Source organism: Lactuca virosa, chromosome 5 (genome assembly GCF_052849685.1).
Source record: "Lactuca virosa cultivar CGN04683 chromosome 5, Lactuca_virosa_CGN04683_v6, whole genome shotgun sequence".
Classification (NCBI taxonomy): domain Eukaryota; kingdom Viridiplantae; phylum Streptophyta; class Magnoliopsida; order Asterales; family Asteraceae; genus Lactuca; species Lactuca virosa.
Window position 1 is genome coordinate 343,221,714 of NC_136430.1, and position 17,249 is coordinate 343,238,962.

The following is a 17,249-nucleotide window of genomic DNA, read 5'->3' on the forward strand; positions in this document are numbered from 1 at the left end:
TAAAACCGAATTTTATGGATCTGACAGCCCACCACGTCGTGGCAGGGCAAAATCGCAGGTCACCACGTCGTGGTGGCAGAACATAATGACGATTCTGTTTTGCTTCTCCTTATTCAAGTTCAACGATTGTATCAATTCAATAGAAAACTAAACCTACGCTCTGATACCACTGATGGGTATAATGCAAAACATATAATTCCTATGTGTGCATGCAACCATATTACTTGATCTATGTTTTCTCTAATTGAACATACAACTTTGAACAACACAATAGAAACCCTAGAACACTAGCATATTTCCGAAAAATACAAATAGGGTTAGAAGAATCATACCTTGATCGCTATTTAGTAATAACAATGTAAATCCTTGTGTTGTTGAAGCCTTGAGAGCAAGCGTCACAAATGTCACGCCTCTAGTGGTTCACACCCAACACTAACAAATGAAGATGATTGAGAAGAGGAGAAAGACTCTAAAATTCGGCTAGCACTTCAAATAAACCGGTGGCCGAAATTTTTAGGGTTGAGGCTTTATTTATAGTGCAGTCAGGAAACTCTAGATAAGCTAAAATCCAAGATTATCTTAAACTGAGTAAATATCCACTTTCCTGATTATCCACCAGAGATTATTCTCGAATCCATTAGGCTTCAAGAAACCGTCCAAGCCTAATGGATGGTTCTAGATTGCCTCTTGCTCAACTATTGAGCAATTGCACTTCAGCCCCTGTACTTTTAATTAACTTTTTTAATCCTAAAATTAATTTCAATTAATTTCTGATTAAATATTAACTAAATATTACTATTTCTAATTATTATATTATTCTCATAATATATTATCAAATTATTTATTTCAATTTATTAAACAAATAATAAATCAACCCCTCTCTCCAAAAATCATCCTGTCTAGTTGCTAGTCTTGAGGGCAACCCAAAAGGACTGTGCTACTATCAATTCAAGTATATACAAATTATAGTTATTAGCTTAGACACCTAATCCAACAAATGGTGGCAGTGATCGAAAGTTGTGACAGAGGATGAGATGTAGCGGTATATGGGCCGTCGCCTGGGTGGTGGTAGAAAGGCTATCGTCGACGGTGGTGGATGTGGTGGTGTTCATCCACATTGTTGAAGAAGTTGAAAGGGTTTTTGTTGTTTGAGAGAAATTATGTTTAGATCTATATCTAAGATACGATGGAATTGACACAAAGAAATAAATTTGGTTTAATTTTTGTTTTACTTAAAGTCATGCCATTTTTTTTGTTTAAGCTGTGGGACAAAAAATACCCTTTATAAAGTTAGTAAACATTTATTTTAGAAATAACAAATATCCTCTTGATCATAAGGTAAAAATAATAGGTTCTTAGGGTTCTTATATATATATATATATATATATATATATATATATATATATATATATATATATATATTAACAATCGATCTTGTCTATTCATATGAATTTAGACTCAAATATGCACACATAAAATATTTTAGAGTGTTAGATTATTTCTGTATCCAGATATATTTGTAAAATATCACTATATCTAAGGTCCCCCCCAATCCCAATTGAATGAGCGATTCACGTGTTTACTAATTCCACTTCAACATAGTCTAACTATCATCCAAGCAAATCTGCACTCAAATAGATTGCTGCCTGAATATGGACCACTTCTCCGATATCGATGGCATCTCCCATGTCTCAAACAATATCGAAATTCATGACTACAAACTTGAAAATAATTCAATGACAAATAGTATTTAACAACTGAAAATCTGACCGTAAGTTGGTCCTACTAATTTTGTTCACCTGAGATTATATGTGTGGAGGACAAAAAATAGATTAAGAGCCTCATATAAATTGGCATTGAAATCCATTTAGATACTCTTCCATAATTTCTAGTTACATTCCTCGACCATTTAGATTATTAAAAATAAGTTACAGAATAAATAAAAAATATAAAAAAATGGCTGCATCAACTTCTATAGGTTTGTTTCTCTTTGTAGGATTTCTAGTCGCAAGAACCAAAGCAGGGCCAATCGATATCAAAACTAAAGGTGCCAAGGGCGATGGCGTCGCCAATGATGGAGAAGTACGTACATAAACACATACACACACGTTATGTTTTTTTTTTTTTTTTTTTTTTCATATGAATATTCATTTAAATTTGGATTTATGTGTTGTGGGCATGCATTACATGCAGGCGATCATGACTGCATGGAAAGAGGCTTGTGATTCCCCAAACCCAAGTCAGGTGGTGATCCCACCGGGAAAATATATGGTGTCTTCTCCACTTACTTTATCAGGTCCATGCAAGAACCCTATTGAGATAAATGCAAATGGAGCCACCCTCAAAGCCCCATCGGATCCTACCGGCATAAAAGGACCAGGTTGGATCATGTTTAAAAATGTCGATAAGATGACTTTATCTGGAGGTATCTTCGATGGACAAGGCCAGGAGGCTTGGAAGACAAACAATGCTGCCAAAACCGGAAAATGCGACTTACCATATGTACGTATTCGTATATCTCTGATTATATATTATATATATGATATGATATCAATATGTCTTTGGATTAATTTGATTGATATTTGTTTTTCAAATTTGATCAGAACTTCAGATTCGATATGGTGAAGGCTTCGTTCATTAGAGGTATAACATCAATGAACAGCAAACACTTTCACATGAATTTTCTTGGGTGCGACGGAACAACCGTTGAGAAAGTGACGATTGAAGCACCGGCGGAGAGTCTGAACACAGACGGGATGCATATCGGGAGAACAAATGGTCTCAACATTACCGATTGCACTATAAAAACAGGCGATGATTGTGTCTCCATTGGTGATGGAAGCTCGAATATCCATATCGAGAAAATAAAATGTGGACCTGGACATGGCATCAGTATCGGAAGCCTGGGTAAGTACCCGGATGAAGCACCGGTTGAAGGAATCTTTATCAAGGGTTGCACGATGACCGGCACCGATAATGGTCTCCGGATCAAGACGTGGCCTGGTTCACCACCTGGAAAAGCAGTCAACATGCATTTCGATGATGTTCAAATGGAAAATGTCGGAAACCCTATATTAATCGATCAAGAATACTGCCCTTATGTCGGTTGTAAACCTGAGGTACGTAATTAATCCTTCCATTCAAATCTTCTCACATGCATTTAATTAATTACAAGAATTTTAGCTCTTCTAATCACATTTCATTTAATACTTTTCGTTCTTGCTCAGACCAACTCCTCAAAGGTGAAAATTGCAGACGTTTCGTTTAAAGGAATCAGGGGTACGTCTTCCACAAAAGCAGCGATTAGGCTACTGTGCAGCAAAGACATACCATGCGAGAAGGTGGAGTTGGCTGATATCGACTTGAAATACGAGGGAAAAGAAGGAGCAGGTGCCATCTCGGAGTGTAAAAACGTGAAACCAATAACCACCGGAAAAATCATCCCCGAGGCATGTGCAGCACCAGTAGAACCCTTTAAAGAAAAAGGTGGCGAAGCCGATAGCAGCAGTTAGCCGTTGATGATCGCTGCTCTGTTTCATCGTGTAAGTAGTGGCGGTATGATTGTAATCGATTAATTACTAGATGACCAAATGCAGTTTGTGCGTGAATATTCGTGCATCGGTTATGTCATTGTTGTTTTATATTATTTCTGGTCAATGTATGTATACCGTAATTAGACAATCAAAAATGATAATTAAAAATGATTTGTTTGTTTGTTTGGCTTTTTATTTAAGTTATACTAAAATCTGTTTATTATTTTTTGAGAAAAGTGCACAATATTCCATGTGGCAGTTTTTTTTATTATTGTCCAAAATAGTTTCAAATTGTAAAAATTGTCATTCTGGGTTTCTGTAACATCAAATTTCGAGATGTTTCTGATTTCTGGTTAATGAACCGTAATTGATCAAATAAAGTCTTGGGTTTTAAAGGAATAAAGTTTTGATCCTATTGGATGTTGATAATGTTAAGTCATTTAAGTCATTGAATTGTGTTTTTGAGCCAAAGGATAAAATTAAAAAAAATGATATTTCGGATTTCTTGCATGAATTAATAAATTTTGTTATGTATGTTTTAAGTCAATAATAAATAGATAGAATTGTGAGGCTAGTCAATACCATCGTGTGCATATAAAGATCACTAAAACAGAAGAAATTATGACTATTTGAAGCTGTAATGAAATTGAGAAAAACCCGTCACCACGACGTAGTGAGGAGTTCACCACAGAGTGGTGAGTTGTGCAACTCAAGCCCATTAAATTAGGGTTTGGTTTGAATTTAAATGCTTTAAACCCTTGTTTTAGGTCATTTTGCAGCCTCCATCGCATTAAGAACCCATCTTTCTAGCAAACCCTAGCCTCCCTTCATAAATCAAGCTCCCCATCTATCTTCTTATCCATATTCTTGAGTTTTATGGCTTTTGGGTGTTGTGTTTTTCAAAGACTTGGTTTTGAAGCTTTGTAACTGAAGAGATCAACCTTCATCCACCTTCTGGACCATTGTGAGTTACAAAGATCCTTGCTTTATTGTGTTTCATCATTGGATCTATAAGTATAACGTGATTTGGTCCATTTTAATGAATTTTGGTCCCTTTTGACTTGTTTCATGGAGTTTGAAGAACTCCATGAGCTTTGGTTTATGTTTAAATTTTAGATCTAGTGATTTGGTGGAGAAGAGAGTGTATGCAAGAACTCTTCTTACTTCATGAATGAAGAAAGTGGATTTTTGGACATTTCTTAGCTTAAGGTTTTAGATCTTGGAAATTAGTGGCATTATTATGGATAAAGTTGAAAATTTTATCCATCTAATCATCATGATTGATTCAGATTTAAAAGTTGGAGGCTTAGACTTATTGGATTAAGTCGAGAAAGATATATTATTAGATTCTTTGAGACTTAAAGTTTAGATCTTGATTGTTTAGACCATCCTAATGGATAAAGTTGGAAACTTTATCCATTATGAATTTATTAAGTTCCATATCTGAAAAGTTGGAAACTTGGACTTAAGAGTTAATAGCTTAATGGAATAATCTGTCGAGGCTGTCCACTACGGTGTGGTGAAGTGTTGGCCACTTCGTGGTACACTGCATGTAATGCCCGGATCTTGAGATACATTATTCATAATTAAATTATCATTTTGAGGATTGCCATGACATGGTGGAGGCACCACCATGACGTGGCGAGGCAAGAAGCGTTTGCGAGTTTCATTTAAGCCACCACGACGTGGCAGTATTGGCTAGGCGTGGTGGACGGTTGACGTGAAAATCCTATTTTTTCGTGTCTGCTCCCTATTTAAAGGAATGAGGAGGCTAGGGTTTGCTCATCCTCATCCTCCATTAGCCCCCTCAAGCCCTAAAGAAACCCCTAATCACTTTCCCCCATTATTGAGCTAGTTTTGGTGTTCCTTGAAGCTAAAGAAGGAAGAATGAGAAAGAAGGAAGAAAAGATCAAGCAAGCAAGTCTCCATTCTTCACCTTAGCACTCTTCTGGACTTTTGTAAGTGTCCAAGACTCGATTTTTATCATGCTAGGTTGCTAGATCTTGAGTTTTATCCCATTAACTTCTTGTTTTTTCTTGTTGGGATGGTGAGATCTCTTAAAGTTTGCAACTTTCACTACTAGAAAACTGTCCCTTAATGACACGCAAACAATGACACGCAATGATTTATGATACGCATTATTTGTGTGTTTTAAAAATAATGTCCGTTTAAAAAAAATGAAGGTTAGAGGACACACATTTTTGTGTGCCTTAAAATTAGTGTCCAAAAAAAAACACGGAGGGCACCTATGTTAAAATGAGTGTCGTGTAGAGATGTAGCTTTATATTTTATTTAATGAAACACACTTTTTCTTCTTTCGCAGCTTGGGGGGGGGGGGGGGGGAATGAAAATCCCAAAAGTTTGAAAGGCCGTCATTTTATCATCTACCTTATTTCCATCCTTCTTCTCTCTCACTAATCAATACCCAAAAAAACCCTAATATCATCACCACTCCTCTTTTCTCGCACAACAAGAATCTACAACACCAATCATGAAGTTCTCAAAATGTTCAAAGGATCGGGAATCAAGATCATTATCAGGCTAGGAAACGAATTCCTGAGAGATATAAGCACAAGCCAAGATCGAGCCGTGGATTGGTTGAAAATCAACGTCGAACCCTTCATCCCCGGGACACGTATCCGTGGAATTACAGTCGAAAATGAGGTTCGAGGCGGCGGCGATCAGGAACTCTGGGAAGTCCTGCTACCGACGGTGAAAAACATCCACACTGCTCTCGACCTCCTCCACCTAGCCGACGATGTTGAGGCTTCAAGCCCACATTCCACCGGTGTGTTCGCTAGTTCATTCCATCCGTCAGTCGGCGCGTTAAAGGAAACCTTAGTTCCCTACATGAAACCTCTCCTCGAATTCTTCTCCCAAATCAAGTCCCCTTTCTACATAAACACGTATCCATTTCTCGCATATATCAGTGATCCCGAACACACCGATATCAATTACGCAGTCTTCAAAAAGAACGCAGGAATAAAAGACGCGAAAACGAAATTACATTATGATAACATGTTCGAAGCAAAAATCGATGCAACTTACGCTGCTTTGGAAAAAGCTGGATTTGAGAAGATGGAGGTTATAGTATTGGAAACCGGATGGGCTTCAAAAGGTGATGCGAATGAAGCCGGAGCTACGTTGAGTAATGCGAGAACATATAATCTCAACTTACGTAAAAGACTACTGAAGAAGAAAGATACACCTTACAGACCAAAAATGGTGGTGAAGGCGTACATTTTCGCCATGTTTAACGAAAACCTACAACCCGGACCGACCTCCGAGAGAAACTTCGGGCTTTTCAAAGCCGATGGAAGCATTTCTTACAATATCGGATTCACAAGACTTGTACCTTCTTCTGCAACATCTCTTTTCTCCTTCAAGGTATGAACCATGAACTATAATTTCTGATTCACTGATTCCAGTTCCTTTCATTGATTCCAACCCTGAAATTCTTTCAACTTTTGTAGGTAATCACCACATGTTCCATAATTTTAGTATTGATGGTGTTAAATTTGTAGGGGAATTTATATACTTAGAAAAAGATAGCAAAATCAATATAATGCTTTCTGTTATAAGGAAAATAAGGTAACTCATTTATCTGTTTCTTCCCCTTATCATATCATGATAATACTTGAATTAAAAATGAAAAGAACTCAATGTTAAGCCTCTTTTGATTGGTTTTTGTGGAAATGTTGATAGAGCCTTATGATTATTTTGGGAGAAGAGGAAGAAAAGAACCTGAAGTTGTGGGTGTTGCATCTTTGAAGAGAGCATATATGGAGAACATACCATATTCGGTGGGAGGTTTCTGAGTGACATCCCCAATTTCTCGGCCAGAATAGACCGATTTGTTTATGCTTATTTAAATCAGAATATTCTTTTCAAAAGAGTAATAATGCGGAATTTGTGCCCAAAAACATGACAATATCATTATAAAAGCATTTCCGAGGAAATGTGTTTCATTTATATTTAAAAACCTTGGAATGTCATGGTCAATACAACAATATAAGCATAAACGTAATATTACAGGCCTTACAATAGTTTATTATTTTGTTGGCCTATTCTCCTTTAAATCTCACTCCATATTTAAACTCATCACACGTGTGCTCTTACGCCGCTACCTGTGATACAAAGAAACCAAGTGAGCCAAGCTTGGGAAAGCCTGGTGAACACATAGGGTTTTCAACCCACGATAGTTAAGTTTATTAATTTCATCAATCAATCAATCAACCTGGTTACCCGTTCCCGTTATCCTCACTTTCTGTCCCTAATGCATCTAAATTAAGGGACATATCCTAAGGATTTTTTCATCGGGGTGACAACACTGTGTAGGGGATTCCTCAACAATATATGTCAAAAAGGCAACCATGAGGGGGATAGAGTACACCTGGTTAACACAGTTCAAAAACACCTACAGGTTGTGAGCCTGCCAGCGTTCCACTAGACTGTCTAGAATAGTCTGTGGTCGTCATCTATACTCCGCTAGATGACTGGATCATCTTAAACATCGATGCCTCTCATCATTTATTTCATCATCTATACCATCTACCCATCTTTACCCCTCATATTTATAGGTACAAAATACATATATACAGTTTAAATCAAATAAAACATGTATATTTTGTTCATCCAACATAAATATCAAGAACACAGATAATATGCACACATAACACGTAATTTTTATTAAAAATACTTCATATTTATGTGTAAGACGAAAATAACTGTGCACTCACCTGACTAATTAGTGGTTACTAACTATTTTCTTAATCGTCGTTATATCGCACTTTCTTTATTTACGACTTCTTGCTCGAAAGTTCTGAACTCTAATTTCAATACTTAGGGCCGTTATTTATAATAAGAATTGCTCAGAGGATATCTCTATTTATATCAAGGATTTTGAATCGTTCATACAATATCAAAAGATTAGTCACCCATGAAAAAGGTACACGTATAACTTCAATTAATTAGATGTGTACGAACATACTTTGTAACATCCGTCTCTCGAGGTATTGATTAATTATGCAAATTAATATTGGTTTTGGACTAAGGTTTGGGCGATGACCCTTGTTGGAATGGACCCTAGAAGATTGGACCAAGGAGTGGGCAGCCCATAAGCCGTATGCAGGGCGTAACCCCGCGTACGCGGGGCGTAGTAGCCACATTGGATGCGCGGGACTTGGGGGCGTACGCGCAGCGTACCATGAGGTACACCCAGCGTACGCGAGCAGATGTCAAACCCTAATTTTTAGGGTTTAAGACATATATAAACTCCATTATAGCCACCCCTTTGGCCTCCTCACCTGTCCCTCACTCTCAGAAAACCCTAGTTCGTCCCCTTACTCCATTTCTTTGTGTGCTTGACCTTTAGAAGTTTATTTTGGTGAAGAAGGGGTTGGAAGAAGTGAAGCAAGGTTGAAGGAAGAAGCACTTGAGTATCTTGAGCTCAAGGATCTGGAACAAGTTCACCTTTGGGCACTCAAGGGAGGTATATAGCTCCTATCTTTCCTTCTTGAATCATATATCTAGGTTTTGGAAGATTTGGACCTTTTTACGTCCAAAGATTGGATCTTGATCATGCAACTTCGATTTTGAGCTTAGGGTTGCCACCCTTGAAGCTCAATGTGTTCCTTTAGCTGTAAAGCTGCAAGATTTGAGGCTTTTATGAAGCCATGCAAGAGATCTAGCCACTTCCATGATGGTTCTTTGTCACTTTTTAGTATTGGGCTCATTTGGTGGCTTGCAAGCCACCAAGTGATCGACTTTATGGGCTAGGATGAAGTATTGGACTCAGATCTATAGTTTGGACATTCTGTTGTAATAGATTAAGTCGTTTTGGAAAGGATGGATTAACAGGAGAGTCTGTTGTGTGTACACGCCAGTACGCACAGCGTACAAGCCATTCAAGCAGTACGCGCAACGTACAGAAGAGTACGCTCAGCGTACGCTCAGTCAGTGGACTTTTGTTATTGGGCCTTGGTTTGGGCCAAGTTTTGGACATAGTGGTAATGGGTTGTGATGGGCCTTTAGAAGTCAGTTAAGGGCCCAAGGATTAGTGGGCTTGGAAGGAAAGCCCATTTAAAGAGTTGGGCCCAATTCAGAAAATTGGGCCATTTGGGGACTTAATGGGCCTTAGTGAGGACTAGAAAGGATTGGGCATAGGTCATGGCCCAAAATAGATCAGAGGGGTAAAATGGTCATTTTACGCATGGCAGAGTTATCAGTTTTTGACTAAATGTTTATTTGGTCATTATAGCCGGGGAGTAGTTGGAGCAGCAGACGGTGTCACCTTTGTACGTCTTTTTCAGCAGTCAGTTGAGAGGTGGGTTTCCTTCCAGTAGGAACGAGTCTACGGCCACAATGCCGACCTGTTTAGATGATAGTAGTTCCAGACTTCGGTCCGATGCCGGGGTGGTCTCGAGAAGTAGTTATGTATGCTTGATGTCTTCATGATTCATGCATGTTTATGTTATGTGTATATGTTCCGGACTACGGTCCGATGCCGGGCAAGCCCGATGCAGTATATGTGATTATTTTATATGTTCATGCTTATGTTATATTCAGTTTATTCCGGACTTCGGTCCGATGTCGGGCGGGGCCCAAGTTATTCCGGACTTCGGTCCGATGTCGGGCGGGGCCCGATGCAGTGGGCGGGGCCCAATTTTATGTCGAACTTCGGTCCGATGCCGGGCGGGGCCCGATGCAGTGGGCAAGGCCCAATATCTGTTATATATGTTATTGTATGGTATGTGGTAGTTTGGATGAGCTCACTAAGCTTCGTGCTTACAGTTTCAGTTTTGGTTTCAGGTACTTCAGCTAGCAAGGGAAAGGGCTCGGGATGATGGCATGACACACACCATAATTTTTCTTAGCCTGGGAGTTTACTCTGATATTTTATATGAGATTGTGATATGATAACAGTTTTTATGAGATTTTGAGATACATGTTTCATGATTTTATACTATGATTATGATATTTACGTTTGTTAAATGATTTTGAAGACGGAATTTTTGGCTAGTATTTTTGGGATGTTTCACTTTGACTGTTTAACACATTATTCTTATCATGACTTCAATTTGAAAAATGTACGGCTACTTCTTTTTCATCAACACGTATCCCTTGTGCATGACTTATCCATTTTGTTTTAGGATAAGTTTAAAGCATTTATGCTTCATTTGTAAGAAATCCATATATTTAGGATTTTAGATATATATACACGTTCTTTTTATATAAGATAACAAATCTCTTTTAACTGAAATATAATACCAACGTTTCTTTCTTTGTATTATTTTATTTTATAAATATCATCAATATTAGACATATATTTTATTTTACATATATTTATAATCGTTAACTACCATCGTAAATTATAATTGGAAACTATCGTCGAATAATAGGTGTAACACAAAAACATAATTGTTTTACTATTCGGGTTCACTTTTGGATGTATTTAGATCAAATACATCTTATAACATATAATTTGAAATTTTAGGTTTGTTACAATTTTTGTTAAGATTTTTTATCCTAAATAATCTTTTTATTTTTAATGTTTATTTTAGCCATATTTATTAAGTTTTTTTTAAATAAATTTTTACACAAATATTATATACGCATAATATTTGTCAAATTTCCATGCATATAATACATAAACACATATACTCGAATAATTCTCTTTCACTTATTCTTAAAAGGTTACAATCGTCGACCGATGTAAATATAGATTTTATAATTATGCCAAACAGGAAACACGAGCGTTACAATTACGTTCCCTTAGGATGATTCCGTCCCAGAATCATGCATCAACAAACATATGTGGATAACGACTTCTCATGTCACTTTCTGTCTCCCAAGTGAGGTTCGACCCATTCGTATGTTTCCATCGCACCAACACTAATTCGACTTCTCATGTCACTTTCTGTCTCCCAAGTGAAGTACATGTAAATCTGGAATACATGGATTTGGCATCTTTACAAAACAACCACACAAAGCAGGAGATATGGTAAAATCCTCACCTTTTCATTTCAAATCCTTCCATTAATTTATGTATTTGTTAGAATACCTAAACAATAAACATCCCAATTATTATATTGCAGATAATTGAATATACTGGTGAAATTGATAGACCTCCTATAGCTGACAGAATAGAACACTTGATATACAACTCATTGGTGGTAAGTACATTTATTATTTATTATTTATTATTTATTGTTAACATAAACTTGTATTGTGATATGAATTTGCACTTTGCAATGCAGGGTCCAGGAAGCATAAGGCTCATGGGTTTGAAAGAGCCTTCTTCTGGTAATGACAAATTTACCCTTGGTCTTACCATGTTTGGAGTTACAAATCCATGTGTAAATGTTGTGAAAGAAAGATTGAATAAGGAAGGTTATGAGACTCTGTTTTTTCATGCAACTAGAGTTGGAGGGAGAGCTATGGAGGATTTGGTTAGAGGAGGATTTACATAGGTGATTCTTGAAAACTTTATATTGCATTTTTTAATCTAATTCTTTATAAGGGACTCATAAAATTCTTACTTTTGCAAGGGTGTTTTGGACATTTTTTAATCTAATTCTTTATAAGGGACTCATAAAATTCTTACTTTTGCAAGGGTGTTTTAGACATTACAACAACAGAAGTTGCAAATCACATAGTTGGATGTGTTTTGGCTTGTGAGGAATCAAGATTTGATGCAATAATCGAAAAGAAAATTCCTTTTGTTTTAAGTGTGGGAGCTTTAGATATGGTGAACTTTGGTCCTAAGAACACCATACCTACAAATTTTCAACAAAGGAAAATATATGAGCACAATAAACAGGTATCTATCTATCACAATGGCATTTTTGTAAATATTCAGAAGTTATTGTTAATGGAAAAGTCTTGTTTTCTTGACTTTTCTCTTTTCTTTATTAAATTGTTACTTCTGCATTACTAAATCAAAAAGAAACACCAATATAAAGTATATTAATTATGTGGGATAGAAATTTGAATACGAAAAAAATGCCCTCATTGTGTACAGGTGTTATTGATGCGAACCACAGTGGAGGAAAACAAGAAATTTGCTGCTTTTATTGCACAAAAGTTGAACAAATCATCTTCAAACATGGTAAGACCAAGGATAAATTGTTCTGGATTGATGATGAACGTGTAATTGACGCCACACGAGTAGGAAGCATTGCACATTTGATTAATCATTCTTGTGAAGTATGTCATTTATTAATTTTCTTTTAGTGTAAATGCAAGAAATAGAAAAGTAATTCAACTTGTATTTTTTCAGCCAAATTGTTATTCAAGAGCTATCAGTGTGAATGGAGATGAACACATAATCATTTTTGCCAAAAGGGATATTGCCCAGTGGGAAGAACTCACATACGATTACATGTTTTCTTTTCTTTTCTTCTCTTCTCTTCCATATATATAATATAATATAATCATCTACATAGGAATTATTATTATTATTTTTTATAAATTTAATATTGCAGATTCTTTTCGATTGATGAACAACTTGCCAGTTATTGTGGGTTTCCAAGTTGTCGGGTATAGTTAACGACATTGATGCAGACGTAAGAATATTAACTTTGGTCATAATCTCTATGTTTGGTTCATATCTCCTAACTCGGTATGTCTACTTATCTTTATGAATAACAATGCTTCATTATTTATTTATTTATTTTAGAACAAATAGCAATGCTTCATTTACATTGCAATGTCTTGATCAAAATTAATGTGTTCTTCCATGATCAACATGCAGTAGATAAGAGTCGTGAAAATAACTTGACCCACAAGCTTCTAGAGGGTGTGTTTGCTTCTTTTTAAAAGGTATGATAACTAGTCCCCAAAACATCATTATTATTACTTCATGGCTTGTAGAGGGCATGTTTGGTTCTTTTCATTTGTTGTATTTTCAGATTTTAAGGTTGTTGATTGTGTGATTAATTTTTTTTTTGTTTCAGCTAATGCTTCAAGCCCTTACTTTCCATCCACGCCCGGTGGAAAACCGCCCATCACACCAAGTTCAACATTTTTTACCTAGTGTACCAGGTGGAAAACCAATGACACAAAGGATTTTTACATGATATGTGAAACAAGAAGGTGTCCCTTAATAGCAATGTAATATCAGGTTATATAGTTAGGGAAAACCCCTTACTAACAATGTACTATTTGATCACCTTAATATCCGTGTATTACAATTTTTCGATAACTTGATTGACATGATATTGGATGAAATTGATTGTTATATATTTGTTTCCATATCTTTATATTATGTGTAAATGAATATCGTAAAGGCATTTCGTAAATGGTTGCTGAATTTTATGACACGCAAATGTTTGTCATCTTCATTTATGACAAGGGATTTAATGGTACGCAATGCGTGTTGTAAATACGCGTCGTAAGGTTATGACATGCAAATACGTGTTGTCTTCCTTTATTACAGGGCCTTCCTTGACACGGAATGTGTGTCGTAAATGTGCGTCGTAAGTTTACGACATGAAAAAGTGTGTCGTGTTCCTTTATGACAGGGCCTTCCTTGACACACATTTGCCTGTCATATGTGGCTTTTACGACACGCAATGCGTGGCATTAAAGGGTATTGTTGTTGTAGTCTTTATGAATCTATGGGGCATTTGGTGTAATTTATGCCTTGGATCTGGAGTTTGGTTGGTTTTTCAATCCATGCATGAGATTTAGGTTATAAACCCTCATTTTGACCTAATATGGGTTCAAGACATGCATTGGACATGCATGTATATAAAGCACCAACTTTTAGGTTAGTTTTGGTGTTAGAATATCACTTCTGGATAGGATGGACTTTAGATTTTATGGAATAAGTGCTTACTGGTTAAGATCGTGCATTGTTAAGCCTTTTGGGACTTAGGGATTTAGGTTTTGGACCTTTTGGGTGGTCCTAATGGATAAAGTTAGAAACTTTATCGTTCTAGACCATATTTTTGACCAAATCTGAGCTTCGGAGCTCTTGGAATCGAAGAAAACAGCTTAATACATTAAGTTGTTGGAACCCCCAGGTACCACGGCATGGTATTAGGTTACCATGGTGTGGCGGATGAGATTTTCCCGACTGTTTGGTTGTATATGGGCCACGACGTGCCCAAGGAAGACCACGTCGTGGCGATCGGTTGGAGTCAACATTGACTGTTGACTTTGACCGTCGACCTTGAGGGTTGACTTTTGACTTGTGGATTTTTGTTCAGCTATTAATGTCCTAATAGGTAGATTAAGGTTTTTCCTTGGGTGATTATCTAGGTGGCGTTTAGCACCTGTTGTGGGATTTTGAGGGCGTGTTAACTTTTGAGCTGTTGTGCGAGGTAAGTTTTCTCACTATACTGTAGGTCGTTAGGGATTGTATGTGCTTGTAGTCTTTGTGACTCTTGCAATATGCATTGTATGCCTGTGTTCCTGTTTGCTATATATATATATATATATATATATATATATATATATATATATATATATGTGGGGTGAAATAGACCTAGGGGCGAAATAGACATGATACAACCTTGTGATGACATATGAGTTGAAATAGACTCGGGGGTGAAATACACCTGGAGGTGAAATAGACCTGGTACAGCCTTATGCTGACATATGAGTTGAAATAGACTCGGAGGTGCAATAGACCCGGTACAGCCTTGAGCTAACATATATGTATGGTATGCAGTATTTTGGGGAACTCACTAAGCTTTGTACTTATGGTTTTCAGTTAATGTTTCAGGTACTTCCGATTCGAAGGGGAAGAGCTCGAGATGATCGCATTGCACACATCACGATTTCCCGTTTTATTGACTCTGATGTACTTTTGGGATGTTTATGGATACTTTCTAAATACCTTATGGTTTTGACAAACATGTTTTGTTGATGGTTTATTTAATATAAAAACAAAATTTTTTAGTTTTGAGTTTTTGGACGTTACAAGTTGTCACACCCCCAAACCGAAACAGCGGAAACGTTCAAGGGCGGATGACTTCATGTGTAGTGTCACAACAATTGTATCATAGCAATCATAATAAACACAACCAAACATTGAATACATATATGAAAAGGTTTACATCTGTTTGAAACATAGTTTGTATAGATCCAAAAATATAGCCAAAATAGAAAGACCTGACTCTATATGCTCCGACTTCTCAAAGCTCAAGGAAGTACCTGTCTTCTGATTTCCTGAGAATACAAGCAGTTTTGAAAGAGTATCAGCATAAAGCTGGTGAGTTCATAAGCGATGTTTTGTAGTGAAAACCTGTTGATGTATCTTGTAAAAATGTTCGTATGTTTCCAAGAAAATCCAATATTTTCTTTAGTAAAAGCGAGATATTATCAGTTTGTATAGTAGTTTTATTTCTCAGAAAGAAACTATGTATTTTCCATACTTATACTAAATAATCATCATTCGTGTAATGTGTATTACTACATAAGTATATCGTTATTATCTATTTGCGAGTGTTATGACCATACTAAACATGATATGGCGCGAATCGGGCACCAGTATCCTTTATGACTTTGTCACCCGTAGACCTGCCGGTCCTACTGTAGCTAGCAGCAAGGTGCGGGATTGTCAGTCCCGTATAGATCTATAAACAAACTCAACGCTCTCCTTAGAGGAGACTCTGGATCATAAGGGTAGTATTCCACTAGTACATGTAATTGTACCCAAAGACGTGTCTCTCAAACTCGATTAACGACATTACAAGTAATAATACGAGAAATTTTTTTTATAAATATTTATTCATAAAAGATGTGTGTATATGTATATGTATAACCATGTATTGAATTCCCAAACTATATCAACTATAGTTTGTGTGTATGTATGTATAACCTTGTATGAATTCCAAACTATATCTACTATAGTTTGTGTGTATGTATGTATAACCTTGTATGAATTCCTAAACTATATCTACTATAGTTTGTGTGTATATATGTATAGCCTTGTATGGTTTCCAAACTATATCTACTATAGTTTGTGTGTATGTATGTATAACCTTGTATGAATTCCCAAACTATATCTACTATAGTTTGTTTGTATGTGTGTATAACCTTGTATAAATTCCCAAACTATATCTACTATAGTTTGTGTGTATGTATGTATAACCTTGTATGAATTCCCAAACTATATCTACTATAGTTTGTGTGTATGTATGTATAACCTTGTATGAATTCCCAAACTATACCTACTATAGTTTGTATGTATGTATGTATAACCTTGTATCAATTCCCAAACTATATCTACTATAGTTTGTGTGTTTGTATATGTATAATCATGTATTGATTTGAAAACTATGTGGTTAAGCTTGTAAGTTGAAAACGTTCCTTATGCTCTGCATAATACAGAAGGGATAAAATATCTAAATATTTTATAGAAGTATAGAAACTGTTTGTTTATATCGATTGCATCCATTTTAAGTTTATTGAAATCCTTTTGTATAATTTTCATAAAATCATTTATGTTTGGCTTGTATTCCCCCCTGAAAACATTAAAAACTTGGAAAAATGTAGGGGTATGAACTCACCTGCTGCGAGTGATGCGTACGTAAGATTGGTTGTAGGAAGCTAAGTGTCGAGTGAAGACTCGAATATGCACAGATCCTATTGATCATATAATGACATATATTTGTATCGAATTAGGGTATATCACAACTAATTATGATGGGAAAACACCCTAGGGACTTGGAAACACTTGAAACTAAGTGTCAAAATCATATGTGA

The 17,249-nt window shown here is 36.3% G+C and overlaps 1 protein-coding gene, 1 long non-coding RNA gene and 1 pseudogene across 2 annotated transcripts; all 3 read left to right on the forward strand.

The window, feature by feature from the left end:
• The first annotated feature begins 1,903 nt into the window (after positions 1-1,903).
• On the forward strand, positions 1,904-3,648 carry LOC145116456 (exopolygalacturonase-like). The gene is made up of 4 exons (XM_079052799.1): positions 1,904-2,082; positions 2,194-2,502; positions 2,604-3,119; positions 3,228-3,648. Exons 1-4 carry the CDS (start codon positions 1,957-1,959, stop codon positions 3,510-3,512), a joined length of 1,236 nt encoding a protein of 411 aa, XP_078908925.1. The 5' UTR covers positions 1,904-1,956; the 3' UTR covers positions 3,513-3,648.
• Positions 3,649-4,704: 1,056 nt separating this feature from the next.
• LOC145113339 (glucan endo-1,3-beta-glucosidase 14 pseudogene) lies at positions 4,705-6,926 on the forward strand (annotated as a pseudogene).
• Positions 6,927-12,706: 5,780 nt separating this feature from the next.
• On the forward strand, positions 12,707-13,074 carry LOC145114833 (uncharacterized). Its single transcript, XR_013711251.1, has 3 exons — positions 12,707-12,740; positions 12,814-12,917; positions 13,019-13,074. It is a non-coding gene; the product is annotated as an uncharacterized LOC145114833 (long non-coding RNA).
• The last annotated feature ends 4,175 nt before the right edge of the window (positions 13,075-17,249 follow it).

Excerpts from the sequence above, each read along its gene's own strand:
- LOC145116456 (XM_079052799.1), top strand. The coding sequence starts at position 1,957 with ATGGCTGCATCAACTTCTATAGGTTTGTTTCTCTTTGTAGGATTTCTA. Across the intron at positions 2,083-2,193 it reads GCGTCGCCAATGATGGAGAA|GCGATCATGACTGCATGGAA; the intron begins GTACGTACATAA and ends CATTACATGCAG. Across the intron at positions 3,120-3,227 it reads ATGTCGGTTGTAAACCTGAG|ACCAACTCCTCAAAGGTGAA; the intron begins GTACGTAATTAA and ends GTTCTTGCTCAG.